The 17,814-nt window shown below is 36.1% G+C and overlaps 1 protein-coding gene across 10 annotated transcripts in view; it reads left to right on the top strand.

The window, feature by feature from the left end:
* RFX3 (regulatory factor X3) overlaps positions 1–17,814 on the top strand; it is a 288,861-nt gene that overhangs the window by 169,584 nt on the left and 101,463 nt on the right. For 8 of the 10 annotated variants that reach the window (XM_029201564.1, XM_029201562.1, XM_029201568.1 and 5 more), the window contains one exon: positions 6,371–6,468. In XM_029201564.1, the coding sequence (XP_029057397.1) occupies positions 6,371–6,468 (98 nt within the window). Of the gene's footprint in view, positions 1–6,370; positions 6,469–8,426; positions 9,549–17,814 lie in introns of those variants that run through there. The other 2 variants (XM_029201570.1, XM_029201569.1) reach the window with 2 other exon arrangements.

Below are 17,814 nucleotides of genomic sequence, written 5' to 3' on the forward strand. Positions count from 1 at the left end.
AATAGAAATTAATATTTAACATAAGGACAGTATAGAATAATATTTGAACCACAGTTAATTATTTTAGGAAAGAGAAAATAGCATACAACTTCCTTTAAAATTTTTACCTTTGGTCTTTAATGATACATTAAAGGCCATTAAAAGTAATCACATCAGTTCACTTTGGAATAATAAGCATTCCTTCGTTTTTGTTTTTGCTTCTTAATGAATACACATCCACATTTAGAAGATACTATAAACTTCACAAATATTCACTGGGAATTTCCTTTGCTAGGTGCAGGGCATTATTTAATATTGAGCAATAAATATAGTGTGTTTACACTATGTTGAGTCTTTGAGAATATATCACAATATAAAAAATGCTCTACGTGTGCACTTCCATCCTGTGACTGGATTTATAAGTCTCAATAAAGTTATTCTGTATACATAGCTCTCTTCCTGGATCCGAATAATTTTAATTTGAGGTAGAAAGGAGCATTTCTGTGGCTTTTCAATGCAAATTTACTAATAATAGAGCCCTACTGTCCCCCCCCCCCCCCCCCACAAAGGAAAGAAAATCAAATAACCCTCAACTAAAATCTAAATAAAAGACTGAAGGACCTTAACTTTTAATTGGTGAAATGAGACATGTATACATAAGGTAGTTATTTTTCCTTTCTCCTTTCTTTTTTACCCCTCTTTTACTTCCTTCACTATCATTATACCCTTGAAAGAATACTTTCTCAAACTACAGGCAATGCCATCTCTCATCACTAACTTCTTTCAAAGGCCCCTTTGGCCCAGTTTCTAATGATTAGTCGACAAACCATACTTACTGGATATTAATGAAAATAGTGTTACCTCCAAAATATGCTATAATTCAGTATTTTTAGTGTTTTTCTAGTTTCTATTTAAGTAAATAGGTCTTCTGTTTACTTCATCAGTTCCTTAACTTGGTAGATAATGCAAAGAATTATGCCCTATTTTTATGCTGTACTGTAAAGTCTCAGTGTAATCAAGAGACGTATTTATATATTGATGTCCTAGATGAGTTAGCCAGCATCTATCCAGAACTCTTTTCCAAGATTCTTGACACTTTGAGTTTCATTTCTACTTTAATTACAGAATCTCATGATTTGAAGGAACCCTTGATGAACATTTATTGTGCATATTTATGGCTGAAGCCAAGTGGGATATAAAGATGAAAATTACACAGATGTAGAAGACAAGATTCATATTTTGAAGTATTTAAGAATGTCTCTCATTATTCAAGATGTATTATAATTATCATATATGCCTATGCCATGCTTTGTATTTATGTTTAATAGTTTTGGATTCTCATAAAAATTCTTTATGATAGAGTAGATACAATTTTTATTTTACACACAAAGCAATTATTACTTAAAGAAGTGAATTGACTATCCCAATATATAAACAGCAAGTGTCAGCATAAAGACTTAAAATCAGTTCTCCTGTTTCCAAATCAACTGAATATGCCACCACACCGTATTGGCCCCCATGAAGGAAACCAATTAAGGACATTTGATTCTTTCAGTTTTTGCTTCATGTTATTTTGAAACTGTTCTTAGATGCAAAGACATATAAGATATATCATTTATTCTTGATAATTTTCTTGATGAAATTTCCCTCTTTATCTTTGGTAATATCGGTTGTCTTGAAGTCTACTTTGACTGATACTAATATAACCAGTCTTTCTTGTGATTGGTGTTTGCAAAAGCCTGTCTTTTTATATCCTTTTATTTTTAACCTGTCTTTGTATATTTAAAATGTGTTCTGGTGGAGAGTATATAGTTAGGGTTTACATTTTTACCCATTATGACAGTCAGGATTTAAACTGAGTATAATTATAGATATGGTTGCATTTAATTCTAGCTTCTTGTTATTTTCTGTTTGTTCCATTTGTTCTTCTTTTATTTCCTCTATTTCTGCCTTCTATTGGATATACTGAGTGTTTTCTAGTATTGCATTTTATCTCCTCTATTGAGTATCCTATTTTTTAATATGGTGTTTATATCTTTAATTGATCACAGCCTGTGTTCAAGTAATACTACACTACTTAACATATAAGAATCTACAAAAGTGTGTTTTCATTTCCCTCTCCCCTCTTTTGTGCTATTTTTGTCATACATACATTTCATTTCTACATATGTGGTAAGTAAACCCTGGTATACACATATTGCTATTTTTGCTTTACATAGGCAGTTATCTTTTATAGAAATTAAAAGATGAGAAAACAAACAAAAAACCCTTTACCTACGAAGTTACCATTTCTAGTGCTCCTCATTTCTTTGTATAGGTCCAGTTTTCCATCTGGTATTATTTTTCTTCAGTCCAAAGGGCTTCCTTTGTGGCTACCTTCACTGGACATCTGCTAGAGCAGGATGAATTCTCTCAGTTTTTGTCTGAGAAAGGATTTCCTCTTCATCTTTGAAGATATTTCACTGGTTGTAGGATTCTTGATTGAAATTTTCCTCTCACTGCTTTAAATACGTTGTTTGATTGTCTTAGGCTTGCATTATTTTTGACTGGGAAGTTTTCAATCATTCTGATACCTGTTGCGTTGTACATAATGCGTCTGTCTTCTGTCTTGCTTAAAAATTTTTCTCCTTAATACGGGTTTTTAGCACTCTAATTGTGATGCACTTTGGCATGGTTTTCTTTTTCTATACATTGGCATATGTTAAGCTTCTTACAATGTTTATAGTTTTAATAAAATTTGGATGTTTCTACCACTTTTTCTTCAAATATATTTTCTTTTCTTCTACTTCTGGGACTATAGTTATACTGTTTTAGACTACTTGATATTGTTCCATAGTTCATTGGTTCTCTATTCTTCATTATTTCCTTTTTTTTCTCTGTTCTTCAGATAGTTTTTACTGCTAGGTTTTCAACTTGACTTGTCTTTTCTTCTGCATTATGTAATCTGCTCTCAATTTCATTCAGCAAATTTTTCATTTCAGATACTGTATTTTTCAACTCTACAAATTTGACTTGGTTCATTATAGCTTCTTTTTTTCTCATCATGTTTGTGTTTTCCTTTAAATCTTAAGTGTATTTAGAACAGCTGTTTTAATGTCTCTGTCTGCCACTTCATATCTTCCATTTCTAGATTTGTTTCTATTGATTGATTTTCTTCCTGGTTATATATCACATTTTTCTGCTTCTTCATGTGTCTAATAATTTTTTTTGAAGGCTGGACATTATGGTTCTTATGGTTTTATATGTCTGGATTTTGATGTCTTCCTTTAAAAGTGTTAAATGTAGTTCTGTGTAGGCAGTTACTTGTGGATATTATCAAGGCTTTTCTTTCAGATTTGTTAGGATGGACCTAAAGTAGTCTTTATTCTAGACCTAATTTAGCCCTTCTGCTAAGGCTCGCTCTGACCTTCTGGTGTTTCTACAGAATGCCCTAGGTGTTCAATAAGGTCATGTCACCGTGGATGGTCAGAATTTGAGCATCTCTGCCCCCCTACACACGTGCAGCTTGTATTCAACATCAGAGTCAAGGGGATCTCTGTGAACATTTCTGGATCTATATCTCTGCTTAAGTTCCTTTCTGATACTGCCGCCAAACTTCAGGTGACTCAGCTTTCCCAAATTCAGTATCTGTCTCCTCACCTCAGTGAGATCATGATGCTTTGCTTCCTTTCTCCATTCTTGCTCTGCACTCTGATTACATCCAGGTCAAAAGCTAAGATCATCATAGGGTTCACATTACTTGTTTTCCTTCTTTTAAGGAACACAATCTTACGATACATTTTGTTGAATGACTGAAAACATTGTTTTACATATTTTGTCTACTTATCTACTTGTTTAGTTGTGGGGGAGAGCATTTCCAGTAGTATTTACTCCATCATGGCCAGAAGTGGAAATCCTTCCATATATCGAGATATATATTTGATATAATAGATACAAGATATGAATTCATAAAGGATATTAGTCACATCATCTCTTCCATCTCATTTTTTAAAAATAAATTTATTTATTTATTTGTTTTTATTTTTGGCTCTGTTGTGTCTTCATTTCTGTGGGAGGGCTTTCTCTAGCCACAGAGAGTGGGGGCTACTCTTCGTTGTGGTGCGCAGGCTTCTCATTGTGGTGGCTTCTCTTGTTGCGGAGTGCGGGCTCAGTAGTTGTGGCTGGTGGGCTCTAGAGCGCAGGCTCAGTAGTCGTGGCACATGGGCTTAGTTGCTCCGCGGCATGTGGGATCTTCCCAGACCAGGGGTTGAACCCGTGTCCCCTGCATTGGCAGGTGGATTCTTAACCACTGCACCACCAGGGAAGCCCTCTTCCATCTCATTTAATGTCGCTCAGCAAAGTAACCATTTTTAGAAGTTTGTTGTGCCTCCTTCTATTTTCCTTTATATATTTAAGTACATTTGTATGCACATGTGCCCATGTATGCAGATATATACATAAATCAAATTACACTGTAGGTATTTTTCAGCAACATCCTTTTTCACTTAGAATATGTTTTAGAGATCTTGCTATTAAAGTATGTATCAGTCTTACTTAATCTTTTAACATCAACCATATATTCTACAGAATGGTTTCCTATATTTATTTAATTACTCTGCTTTTCACTGTCATTAAGGCTTTTCCTTCTAACTTCTTGCTCTTATAAACTGTATTTTTAAAAATAATATTGTACAGCAACTCTTCAGATGGTGAATGCTTCTGTAGGAGAAATCACAAAGATGTCAAATAGTTTGCCTGTTGCTTTCCTGAACAGTTTTTACATATTTATATTGCTCCTAAATAATAAGACCCAGGGATTTTTTAAGAAATAGTTGATTTCAGATCTAGGACAGGAAATACAAGAGGTAGGTCTGGTCCATCTTATCGTAACAGAAAGCATGGGAGTTAGAGAAAGATTACTGTAGTCATGTCAAAAGACACAGGATATAGTTTGAAGGGACTACCACTGGTCAAAGATGGGACAATTTTAGGGGAAAAAAAGACTGCTGTGTTTTAAAAAATCAAATACAGTATGTTCAAAAGTTAAAAATCGTAAGGATACAAGCAAACTCAAACTAAAAGCAACATTGGTCACCTTGGGGAGGGAGCTAGGGGGAAAAAAATCATTATTCTGAGTACTGGTAAATAATGAATCATGCATTTATCCTATTCTTCCTGTACAAACCTTATTTCAGAGTAAGCAAATACGAGTAAGAGGAATTCCTTTATAGAATTCTACTAATAAATGAAAAGGGAATAACAGAATCAGATTACCATAAGATTGCAGCCTTTTATTAATTGAAATAATCCCTCTAGAAAATGATCATCAGTGACTAGTGATATCCTCAGGTAAAACATGGATAGGAAACATTATAATCAATGTATCCAGCTGACAACACCTGAACCCCCTGATCAAATAATATTGCAGAATGAGAGACAACCAGCTGTTCTATGGCAACCTATATGACGCAATAAGAAGTACACAGCTTTTTAAAAATTGAATCTATTCAAGGCCCTTGATGTAACTACTCATTTATAGGAAATACGAAGATAGAGGAATTTATTAAATGACATCTCAGGGATGCTATCAGCCAAATTTAGCATTCTAGAAATTCTACTAGATAAATGATCAAGTTTTTTCAATAACTAATAGTCAAGATATAAAAAGGATGGGAAACTGTTAGAGATTAAAAGAGAAAGATAGGAAATATCAACTGGATGTAACATGTAGACCTTGTTTGGATCTGATTTGAACAAGCCAACTCTAAGAAGACATTGGAATAGTTAGAGAAATTTGAACAATCACTGGGGTTTATATGATATTAAGGAATTGTTAATGTTTTATTTCTGATGTTAGTATTGTGTTCATGTTAAAAGTAGCTCTTTTCTCTTAGGAAAAAAGTGAAATATTACCAGTGAAATGATGCAAGTTCTGTACTTACTTTTAAATAATCCTGTGAGGGGCTAAAGGGGAAGATCTAGTGACATTTATTTATCTTGGATGATGATTACATGGGGTTTATTATAGTATTTTTTCTATGTATAAGTGTTTGAACTTTTCCATTGTGAATTTCTTAATTTAAAAATACATGTAGCATTCACAAGCCAGGTGAAGAGAATTTCATAAATCATCAAAATAAGTGCGGAGCTTTCAGAATTTCACCCTAAACACTTTAAGTGTGTATGTACATATATACCTGCAAGAATGTTACAGAATTTATTTGCATAAATGCTACAGTTGATTTGGCCTCAACATGCACTTATCTTGAAATTAGCATGAACCTAACAGTTTTCATCATAAAACATTCTCATGTTTATCAACACCCTAGAGGAATCTTTGAGGTAAATCTAATGCTGTATATTCATTCTATTGTATCTGCCCCTCACCAAAGTCCTAATATTTGCTTTCCAGGTGCAGCAGGTACAGACTGTGCAGCAGGTACAGCATGTCTATCCAGCTCAGGTGCAGTACGTGGAAGGAAGCGACACTGTCTATACCAATGGAGCAATGTAAGTTTATGTATGGGAGTTGTATTCATTCTCCCGCTACCTCGGTTAGAGAAAAGTAAGGTACTTTCTGACACCTTCTACTTGTCCCAAATTGATGTTTGAGCTTAAGCTGATGTATGTTCACTAAGAACAATATTCACCAATAAGGTGAATTTTTGTGTACGTGTTTTCTGTAAACTAATATAAGATTACTATATTAGGAGGGTTTTTTGCGTTTATTAAATAGGTGCTTACTTTACATAAAAGTGCCTGATACTCAATAAATCTTATTTTCCTGTCTGAACTTCTCCTCCCCCTAAAACTCCCAACCCGTCTCCTTTGCATCAACAGTAACGTTAATTTGTACATTTATTTCATTTGAGTTTTTCAGACACTTTGGGCTAAGATTCAGGATGTTATTATAAATAAAGGGACTAATAACTATTATAAGTCACCAGGTTTGTTTTCATTTACCACAGATTTTTGTTTGCAATCTGTTGGATCTCTGAGTTCTAAAATGAATTCAAATTCTCTCATTGACTCTTCTGTGTGCCCTAGGTTGATAACCTCTGCTTTCTTTATTCGTACTGCACCTACTCCTTGGGTGATTTCATAGATTCCCATGACACCAACCTGTAACTCCATGAGGGCAGGGATTTTTGTCTGGTTTTTGTTGTTGTTGTTTTTGTTCCACTGCAATAAATCTAACACCAGAAGAGTGTATGGTATGTAGAAAATGCATTTATTGTTACCTATTATTATAACTAAACAACTAAAAATCCTGGTTTAACTATCTATTAGTTTTATAATCATGGTCAAAGTACTTAACTATTCTGAGCTTTTTTTGCTCTTTCCTGGGAAGTGGGAGGGTAATTGCCTTACTCTTTCTGGATTGTTCTGAGGATTTAAGGCTATGTATGTAAAGCAACTAGCACAGGGCCTGGTATACAGTAGATGATACAAAACTGAAAACTCTTCATTGATCTTGACTGTCTCTCTTTTCTCATTGCTTTTGGTCACTGAATCTGCCTAAATCACCACTGCCTTTAAATCTCCATTACCTATAAAATAAAGTGGAACTCTCCACCTTGGCATTCTCCCCCTTCCTACCTCTCTAGCTTCGTCTTCCACCTGTTCTAGGAACAACCAACTTTGTGCTTGTTTCCCCAAGTACTCTCCTTTCACACCTCTGTATTTTTGGACATGTGGTTTGTTTTCTCTGCTGGAATATCATTCTCTGCCTTTTCTCTTTCCTTCCAAAACCACTACCCCCAGTATAGCGATGTCGTTATAGACTAACACATCACCCCCTCCCTTGAGACGTGGACCCTGGCTCTCCTCTGCAGTTAACTTATTTGTCCCCTGTACGATTAAGACAGCACTATACCCAGACTTCCACTTCCGCATGGTGCTATGAACACTTATTTATATTTATCACACTAAGAATAACTCTCCCTGAATGGGAACTGTTGTCATTTTGTTATTTTATTTACATCTATTTAGGTGATTGACACATAATAAAGGGTCAATACATTTCTGTTACTCTAGTGAATCTATAATACTTTACGTATTTTAGACACACTGAGTATTTTTTACCTCTTTGTTGTGTAAGGCCAGGGTATCCTGGAGCCTGCTTTTGGAATCTCTACCATAAATCCAAACTCCTGTTGGCATTTATCCCGAAAAAAAATAGGGATGCCTGCCACTTGGTCCTTTATGCTATCAGGGAAAATAAATGGGTTTCTAGACACTGCTAGAGGTCACTGAATTGTATTGTCGTTTCATCCTTGCCTGTGGTAGATCTGTCACAACTACCTCAGAGTAAGGTCATTATGTACTCTAACTTTGTTCAAGCAGGTACCATTTCCTACCTAGTGTGTTCTCCTAGTTCAAAGATATCCTAGGTAAAGCCTTACCAGACCCCACTGGAGGGCTAAGTTATCATTCTGCCATTCCATAACATTTTATCTTACATTTATTACAGCATTCTGTCAGCTAAGAAACCAAGAAAATCTGACAAAAAGAGGTTTAAACAAATTAGGACTTTGATTTTTGTCAGGTAATAAGAAATCCAGAGGTAGCATATTGTGCAAATAACTGACACCATGTGGTGCAAATATAAAATAAACCTTAGTGGAGAAAATCTTACAAGCTGGCATAAATCACATCCCTCTAGTTAGACTGGATTGTACCATGGAAATTGCTCCAGTAGAAGATCTCTGGCCTCACAGAGTGCTACATATTTCTAGGGATCAGGGCAGTAGACATTAACTGGTTATGTAGTAGAAAAAAAATGGCTTTCTTATCTAGGGAGGAGTGGGTGCCTCTGAAGCTCAGTTCCATCAGCCTGTTCTTCCATTAGGATTAACTTAGACCAGCTGAGCCAGCTTAGTGCTAAGCTACCCAAAGATGACAGGAAATGAGCCTGTAGAAACATCCACAACTGTACTTCCTCTTAGTCTGTGGCTGACATTAGTTTAGCAGCTCAAGGATATCAGGGCCAAGATTTGCTGGTACAGTAGTAAATTTGCTTTGGTTACAGCCATCATATCTGTATTCCAGATAGCAAGAAGAGGGAAGGTGGAAGAAGAGGATATGTTATATACGTACATATATATATATATATATATATATATATATATATATATGTATATACATACACACACACACACACACACGCTTTCCCAGAAACTCCCAGCTCCATTTTGCTTATATCTCATTGGCCATAACTGTGTAACAAAGTAGTAGTTAGGGGACTTCTGTGGTGGCACAGTGGTTAAGAATCTGTCTGCCAATGCAGGGGACACAGGTTCGAGCCCTGGTCCAGGAAGATCTCACATGCCGCAGAGTAACTAAGCCTGTGCGCCACAACTACTGAGCCCACGTGTGCTGCAACTACTGAAGCCCGAGCACCTAGAGCCCATGCTCCGCAACAAGAAAAGCCACAGCAATAAGAAGCCCGCGCACCACAACGAAGAGTAGCCCCCGCTCACCGCAGCTAGAGAAAACCTGCGCGCAGTAACAAAGACCCAATGCAGCCAAAAATAATTAATTAAAAAAAAAAAAGTAGTAGCTAGCTGCAGAAGAATCTAGGAATGCAGGTTTGTAGCTTTCATGTCTATATGGTAGATGGCAGCAAGGGAAAAGGATAGTTGGCATGGGTGTTGAGAGAGTTAACTCCGTAGTATCTAGCACGGTCATTTATCATTGACCCAAGGTAGAGGAGAGTGATTACTAGTGTGTGACTTTGTGAAAGACACACAGCCTGCTTCACTTTCTTCATTTATGAAATATGGAGATAGCTTATCAAAAGTATTTTGTGTAGCTTCTGAGAAATTGTAAACACTCAATAAACATTAGTTATCACCATACAATCATGTGCTCTAGGTTTTTTAAAAAATATTTTCCTCTCCTATTTATGGTTTTGACTTCTGCATATTGCCTTGTGCCTTTTAAAACTACCCGAGCGCTGACATTAGAGTCTTCCGTATAATAGGTAAATGTGAGATTGGTGAGTTCATTCATTCACAAAACCTTAGAAAATCAGCATCTCTAAAGTTGGCTCTTTAAAATTATAGGCCCCATTTAAGTGTAGAAATAATTCAAAGTAAACATCTCATGCCAACATGAATTTTCTATGGCCCGTGAAGTCAGTTGGTTAGATCATGACTAATGAGGTCTAGGTCATGAGTTCATTTGCCACAAAGTCCAATTAGTTTTGATCCAGTCTGTGTGGGCCCAGACTGCATCCTCAACTCCAGCTAATTATGTCACAAATGTGCGCCGTTGGTCAAGATAGAGAAGATTCATCTTTAAAAACCTTTCATTACAATTTCAATTTCAGTACAACTTTAGATTCTGTAGCACCATTTTCATATTTACTAAAGAAACATTGTGTTGCCATGAATTACACTCAAAATTTTAGTAGCTAGAGGACTATGAACATCTTTCTTCAAATATAACCAAAAAAAATTTTCAGCTTAAGCTATTCCAATCTTTCTGTAATTTTGTAGTGCTGACATTTAACTATGTACAATTTTTGTCTCTAAAGTTCATTTTAAAGTCTTTATACTCCCTCTTTTTATTTGATACACTTCCATGTGTGTTAGGAGAGAGTATTCCATATTCTTCTGCTCCACCATATTAAATTAATAGCCAACTAGTGTTTGGTCCCTGACTTGGATCATAGTGAGATTCCCACTTCTTTGTGATAATAAATGCTTTTTGCTAATGAAACTCGCAGAAGATAGGGATGCCGATCTTTATCATGAACTTTCAAGCACCCAGTACATGGCCCTGCAGCCTGTGCGTGGTTAGTAAGTACTGGTTCACTGTTGCTCCTGTCACCAGTAGCCCCATGCCAAGTAGCCATAATGCAAGGGATCTCACTCAAGAGGTGATGATAGCCCTCACAGATATGTGACATCACTTATGAAAATGTGTAATCATTATAATTTGATAACACTAAAGTATTTACTGGTTCTCTCTATGACTATGGATGTTACTGGCGGCATAGCAGGACTTAACAGTGTGAGTCAGTGAGTGAGGATGTATTTCAAGAGAACAACTGAGACTGCTTTATAGTGGTGTGTTGGAGTAGAATAGCTTTTTACTCAAGGAAGAAGGTAACCTAACTCTTGTTTCTGCTTATCATTGCTTCTGTAGGAGCCCACATTTGTGTATTTCCTTGCAATAGTTTTCCCAAGAATATTTTTTACTGGGCTGGATCATAGTCTTGTCCATTGCTATGGATTCTTACAATTTATGATATCTAATAATTTAGTAGATTGTAATTAAAACAGCTGGAAAACAGTGCATACCACGTAGAGAGAGTCCAATTCAATTGAAATTTCTTGATGTAGCTGAGAAATCAGTTTTTTTAAATAATGATTTTTTTTCTTTCCCCCACTCCTTTTTTGACTCATACTTCCCCACTTATTCCTTTATCGTATTAGTCAAAGTGGAAATAAAGACATCATACTATATCTTGTCCAAATTAAGAAATCTTTTTTGAAAAAACTTTTTTAATTTTAAAAAAGGATTTTCTTATATCAAGTGGTCTTTGAAGCTTATCTGCTGTTTAGAGATGATTAGTGTTTTAGAATGTCAAGGTGTTCATTGTAATGGGTATCTATTGCAATAAGACTTGACTGGTAGGAAGCATTCTCATAATCTTCCTGTTTAAATTACAGATTTCTCATCAAACCCAATAGAGAATTTACCAAACTGTGTTTCATAAAATGTCCCATTAAAAAGTTCTGTGGTTTCACAAGCAGGGAAACACTGCATGAACTTCTTTTGCGGACTCTAAATTTCTGTTAGTTTTTTTAAAGGCGCTGAGAAATCCTCTAGGAAAGAAATGTCATGTTTTAAAAACTGACCACAGAACTCTTATCTGAATAATATTTAATAACATCACATGGTATGTGATGGACGTGATACATTATTAATATATTGACATTGACTAGATTTATTCAAAATCCATTGGACTCACCTTTATTTGAAAATCATATAAGTAGTGCGTTTTCTGAAGCCATCCAATTATCCTTTCCATGTGCTTTTTAAATAATTAATAAAAAACCTTAATAGGGATACTCTTCAAGTTTCTATTTTGTCTTTCAGTGAAATAGTAAGTTTTAGGATTTTGCAGGTAAAATTATGCTTTATTATTATCATTTAAATGTTCTCTACTTAGAAGAAATGGTTGTATGGTATTTCTGTAACTGAGATGAAGAGGCTACTTTCTTTATGCTTCTACTGATATATACGTTCAAATCGGTGTAGGATCTGGTTAATGAGTCCACTTGCCGCTTGGATTTCAGTAAATATATGACTGATTACTTAGAAAGCTCTTGGAGAGAGAACTACCATTTTGTGTAAAAAAGAGCACTGAGGTCCTCTACATTTAGAGAAGAGCCTGTTTCATTCATCTCCAAAAATGGAAGGATATTTTTTTTTAGGTTTATTTTTTGTTGTTATTCAATTTTATTTTATTATATTTATTTTTTTAAATCTTTATTGGAGTATAGTTGATTTACAATGTTGTGTTATTTTCAGGTGTACAGCAAAGTGAATCGGTTATAAATATACATATATCCACTCTTTTTTAGATTCTTTTTCCATATAGGCTATTACAGAGTATTGAGTAGAGTTCCCTGTGCTATATATAGTAGGTCCTTATTAGTTACCTATTTTATATATAGTAGTGTGTATATGTCAATCCCAGTCTTCCAATTTATCCCTCCCCTCCTTACTCCCTGGTAACCATAAGTTTGTTTTCTACATCTGTAACTATTTCTGTTTTGTAGATAATTTTATTTGTACCCTTTTTTTAGATTCCACATATAAGCAATATCATGATATTTGTCTTTCTCTGTCTGACTTAGACTGACTTCACTCAGTATGACAATCTCTAGGTCTATCCACATTGCTGCAAATGGCATTATTTCGTTCTTTTTTATGGCTAACATTCCATTGCATATGTGTACTGCATCTTCTTTATCCATTCTTCTGTCGATGGACATTTAGATTGCTTCCATGTCCTGGCTATTGTAAATAGTGCTGCAATGAACATCTTTTCAAATTATGGTTTTCTCTGGATATATGCCAAGGAGTGGGATTGCTGGATCATTTGGTAGCTCTAGTTTTAGTTTCTTAAGGAACCTCAGTACCATTCTCCACAGTGGCTGTACCAGTTTACATTGCCACCAGCAGTGTAGGAGGGTTCTCTTTTCTCCACACCCTCTCCAGCATTTATTGTTTGTAGATTTTTTGATGATGGCAATTCTGACCCGTCTGAGGTGATACCTCATTGTAGTTTTGATTTGTATTTCCCTAGTAATTAATGATGTTGAGCATCTTTTCATGTGCTTTTTAGCCATCTGTATGTCTTCTTTGGAGAAATGGCTATTTAGATCTTTGGCCCTTTTTTTTTTTTTGCGGTATGCGGGCCTCTCACTGTTGTGGCCTCTCCCATTGCGGAGCACAGGCTCCGGACGCGCAGGCTCAGCGGCCATGGCTCACGGGCCCAGCCGCTCCGCGGCATGTGGGATCTTCCCGGACCGGGGCATGAACCCGTGTCCCCTGCATTGGCAGGCAGACTCTCAACCACTGCGCCACCAGGGAAGCCCGCCCATTTTTTGATTGGGTTGTTTGTTTTTTTGATATTGAGTTTCGTGAGCTGTTTGTATATTTTGGAGATTAGTCCCTTGTTGGTTGCTTCGTTTGCAAATATTTTCTTCCATTCTGAGGGTTGTCTTTTGTTTTGTTTATGGTTTCCTTTGCTGTGCAAAAGCTTTTAAGTTTAATTAGGTCCCATTTGTTTATTTTGGCCAGAAAGTTCAGAGATAAACCCACACACCCGTGGTCACCTAATCTATAACAAAGGAGGCAAGAATATACAATGGAGAAAAGAGAGTCTCTTCAACAAGTGGTGCTGGGAAAACTGGACAGCTACATGTAAAAGAATGAAATTAGGTCACTCCCTAACACCGTGCACAAAAATAAACTCAAAATGAATTAAAGACCTAAATGTAAACCCGGATACTGTAAAACTCTTAGAGGAAAACATAGGCAGAACACTCTGACATAAATCACAGCAAGATGTTTTTCAATCTGCCTCCTAGAGTAATGGAAGGCTTTCAAATATGGCTTCTCAGAATATCAGAGTTGTGAAGGTCATGGAGATCATTTATTCTAATCTTTCCACTTTACAGGTGGGTAAACTGAGGCCCAGAGAGGTGCAATAATTTGTACCTCTAGTTAGGTAGTATTTAGAGTTCATATTTTCTGACCTTCAACACATGTTCCTTTCCAGTGATCTGTAGGTAAAGGTCTTTTGATCATGAGTTATTCGGAGGTTTGGGGGGAAGGGTTGGCCAATCACAAAAAAAATTTTTAGTAAATTTTATACATTATGCTATTGTATTATTGTATATCTTATTGTAGATAATAAACTCGTGGATTTTTTTATGACTGATGACTCTTTAAGACTAAGAGTCTGTTGTTCGTATGAATCATTGTATGTTTTTTTTAAACCCATCTTATACTTTTATAGTTAAATTTATTTTGTGAATATAGGATGTTCTTTGGATATTCATAAAATATATAGAAAAGTCCATATTTACTAATTTTTCAACATCAAATGTTATAGTTAAACAGCTTCCAGAAGAAAACGCTATTATTTGACTGCCCTGGCTGTATTCCTTTTTAATATTTCTCATTTGTAGAATTAATTGATGCACATTAAGGGCAATTTGCTCTGTGATATTTTCATATCCAGTAGCATAATGTCCAGAATAATTCTGCATGATAACACTTGGAAAAGTTTAGACCTTTAAATTTTCTCTTCCTCTCCTCCTCCCTCCTTTTTTTTTTTTTAAAAAAAAGGTGAAAATAAAGGAAATCCACATGTGCCTTTTTAGGTTTAGAACCAACCTGTATTATTTTCTTAAATGAACTTCAGAGACCCAAGTTCAAATATCGTTTCTCCTGCTGACTACAGTATAACATCAGGCAAATAACACATTTGCACCTAGATTTCCCAACTTGTGAAATGGGGATTAATAGTTAAAAGCATTGGTTACTAACCAGGTCAGGTTCAGGATGGGGAGGGTGTAATAAGAGCAGGAAATGGGGTTATTTGTATTGTCTGAAAAAACATACTCACTTTTAGTATAGTTACTCTTATAAAACTAACTGCAAAAGAAGTTAAACTTAGAAAAATCTCTGCTTGAACAAATATTTGGAAGCTAGAGTGAGAACTCTTTGTTTGGGAGTATGCATTGGGAGAGGTTGGGAAACACTGTATTGTGCTTCACAAGAGACTACAGTCTTGTAGATCCCCCAGCTATACAGAGTAGATCCCCCGGCTATATAGAGTTGAAGGCTGGTTCACAAGGGTTGAGCTTTGTAATGGCCAGAAGGTTTTGGAGGGGACAAATCCAACAAATCTTAGCCTGGCCCTCAGAAGGAGTCAGACGAATAGACTGGCCTCCAGGGAATGCTCTGAGGTCCCAAACTGCCTGAGTCCAGCAGTGTGCCTAACTTTGGGTATGGGGCATACCACCTGTTTGCCTGGACTTAGCACCTGGGTTGGCCTCAACAACATACACACATGCTTTAGCTGCGTTTATCCATTTTTGAAAGTCCCACTTGACAACATATCCATCTCTAACAAGTATCTGGTTTCTCTGTTCCTTTGTAGTGAATCCTCTTAGGATTGACCTCATATTCTTCATTCTCTTCCAAGCTGGCTTTTTTCTCCACATTACAATGAAGTTGCTGTTATCAAAGTCATTGAAGACCTCCATTTGTTAAACCTAATAGACATTCTTCTAGATTAACTTTTCTAAATCTCTAGCAATCAACCAGTCAGCCACTCTATCCTTGATTCTTTGTCTTCTTTGACTTTATATTCTTCTGTTTCGTTCCTCTGTTATTGGATCCTCCTCAGTCTTATTATTGGCCAGTTTTTCTGTGCCCTAAGTTTCCTTATTGTTTCTAACAAAGACATTTCTTCCACAACACTTACGACTATCTGTCATTCTCCACTATCTACTTTTAACTTATCTAATATCTGTCTTTTCCCCACTAGAATGTAACTGTCACGTGGGCCCAGTACCTTGTTTGTTTGCTCCCCACTCTCTCTCTCATACCTACAACAGTCGTATGTGATAGGTGCTCAATCTGTATGTGTTGAATGAATTGAATAAAGAATAGCATTTGATGACAGGTGAGACACAGGAGCAGATTACTTGGTAGTTTTAAATATACAAGGAAAAATGAATGGAACTGAATTGAGATGCTGCTAACATAGTATTAACACACCTTTTTTTTCTTTTTCAGTTTTTTTTTTCTAGTACAATTTTTTTGAGCTTACGTGTATGTATATGGTTGCTCAGTTCTTCCTTTCTTTTTTTTTCAAGTATACAATACAGTATTATTAACTATAGTCACTAAGCTGTACATTAGATCCCCAGAACTTATTCATCTTGTAACCCAAAGTTTTTACCCTTTGACCAATATCTCCCCATTTCTCCCACCTCCCAGCCCCTGTGCCGTTCTGCTCTCTGTTTCAATGAATTTGATTTTTTTTTAAATTGGAGTATAGTTGCTTTACAATGTTGTGTTAGTTTCTGCTGTACAACGAAGTGAATCAGCTGTATGTATACATATATCCCCTCCCTCTTGGACCTCCCTCCCACCCCCCCAACCCCATTCCACCCCTCTAGGTCACCACAGGGCACCAAGCTGAGCTCCCTGCACTATACAGCAGGTTCCCACTAGCTATCTGTTTTACACATGGTAGTGTATTTATGTCAACCCCAATTTCTCAATTCATCCCACCCCCCACGACCCTCTGCCCCCGTGTCCACACATTCATTCTCTACATCTGCGTCTCTGTTCCTGCCCTGCAAATAGGTTCATCTGTACCATTTTTCTAGATTCCACATATATGCGTTAATAAACGATATTTGTTTTTCTCTTTCTGACTTGCTTCGCCAATGAGTTTGATTTTTAATATTCCACATATAAGTGATATCATACAATACTTGTCTTTCTCTATCTGACTTACTTCACTTAGCATAATGCCCTCAAGGTGCATCCATGTTGCAAATGGCTGAATAAGAAGTAAGTGTTGGAGAGAATGTGGAGAAAAAGAAACTCTTGTGCACAATTGGTGGGAATGTAAGTTAGTACAGGCATTATGAAAAACAGTATGGAAGTGCTTCAAAAAATTAAAAATAGAACTACCATATGATCCAGCCCAGTTTTTCTTATTTGTAAATTTAGACCAGCAACTCTGGATCAAAATCTTTTATGATGTCATTCCTGCCAAAGTTGATTTAAGTCTATATCTACTATGACCTCTATATGTACTTATTATGTACACCTTTTTGGTATGCTTCAAAAACCATTATAGCAGTGAACAGAAATTTTGGTAATGCTTTCATGGATAACTGCCACAGAATATAAAACTTCTTTTATAACTGTGGACTTTGACTTTTTAAAAAACTCAAATAAACTAAAAGCACTAATAGTTGTGAAATAGCACTTTTTTTCCTTACTCCTGAGAAAGTTGGTCTTCACATTTTTATTATCCTCTAGTACAGTGGTTCTCTAAGTGTGTTCCTCAGATCAGCAGCATGTACCTCATCTGAGAAACGCCAACCTTGTTAGAAATTCCAGTTTTGGTTCCCTAGCCCTGTTCTACTGAATCAGGAATTCGGGGAATGGAGCCTAGCAATCTGTGTTTTAACAAACCCTTCAGGTGTTCTGATGTGCACTAAAGTGTGAGAACGACTACTTTACAATATACAAATGAAGAATTGAAATGCACAGTAAAGTGTAAATGTCCAAATATCT

Source organism: Monodon monoceros, unplaced genomic scaffold (genome assembly GCF_005190385.1).
Source record: "Monodon monoceros isolate NGI ecotype Baffin Bay Population unplaced genomic scaffold, NGI_Narwhal_1 Super_Scaffold_5, whole genome shotgun sequence".
Classification (NCBI taxonomy): domain Eukaryota; kingdom Metazoa; phylum Chordata; class Mammalia; order Artiodactyla; family Monodontidae; genus Monodon; species Monodon monoceros.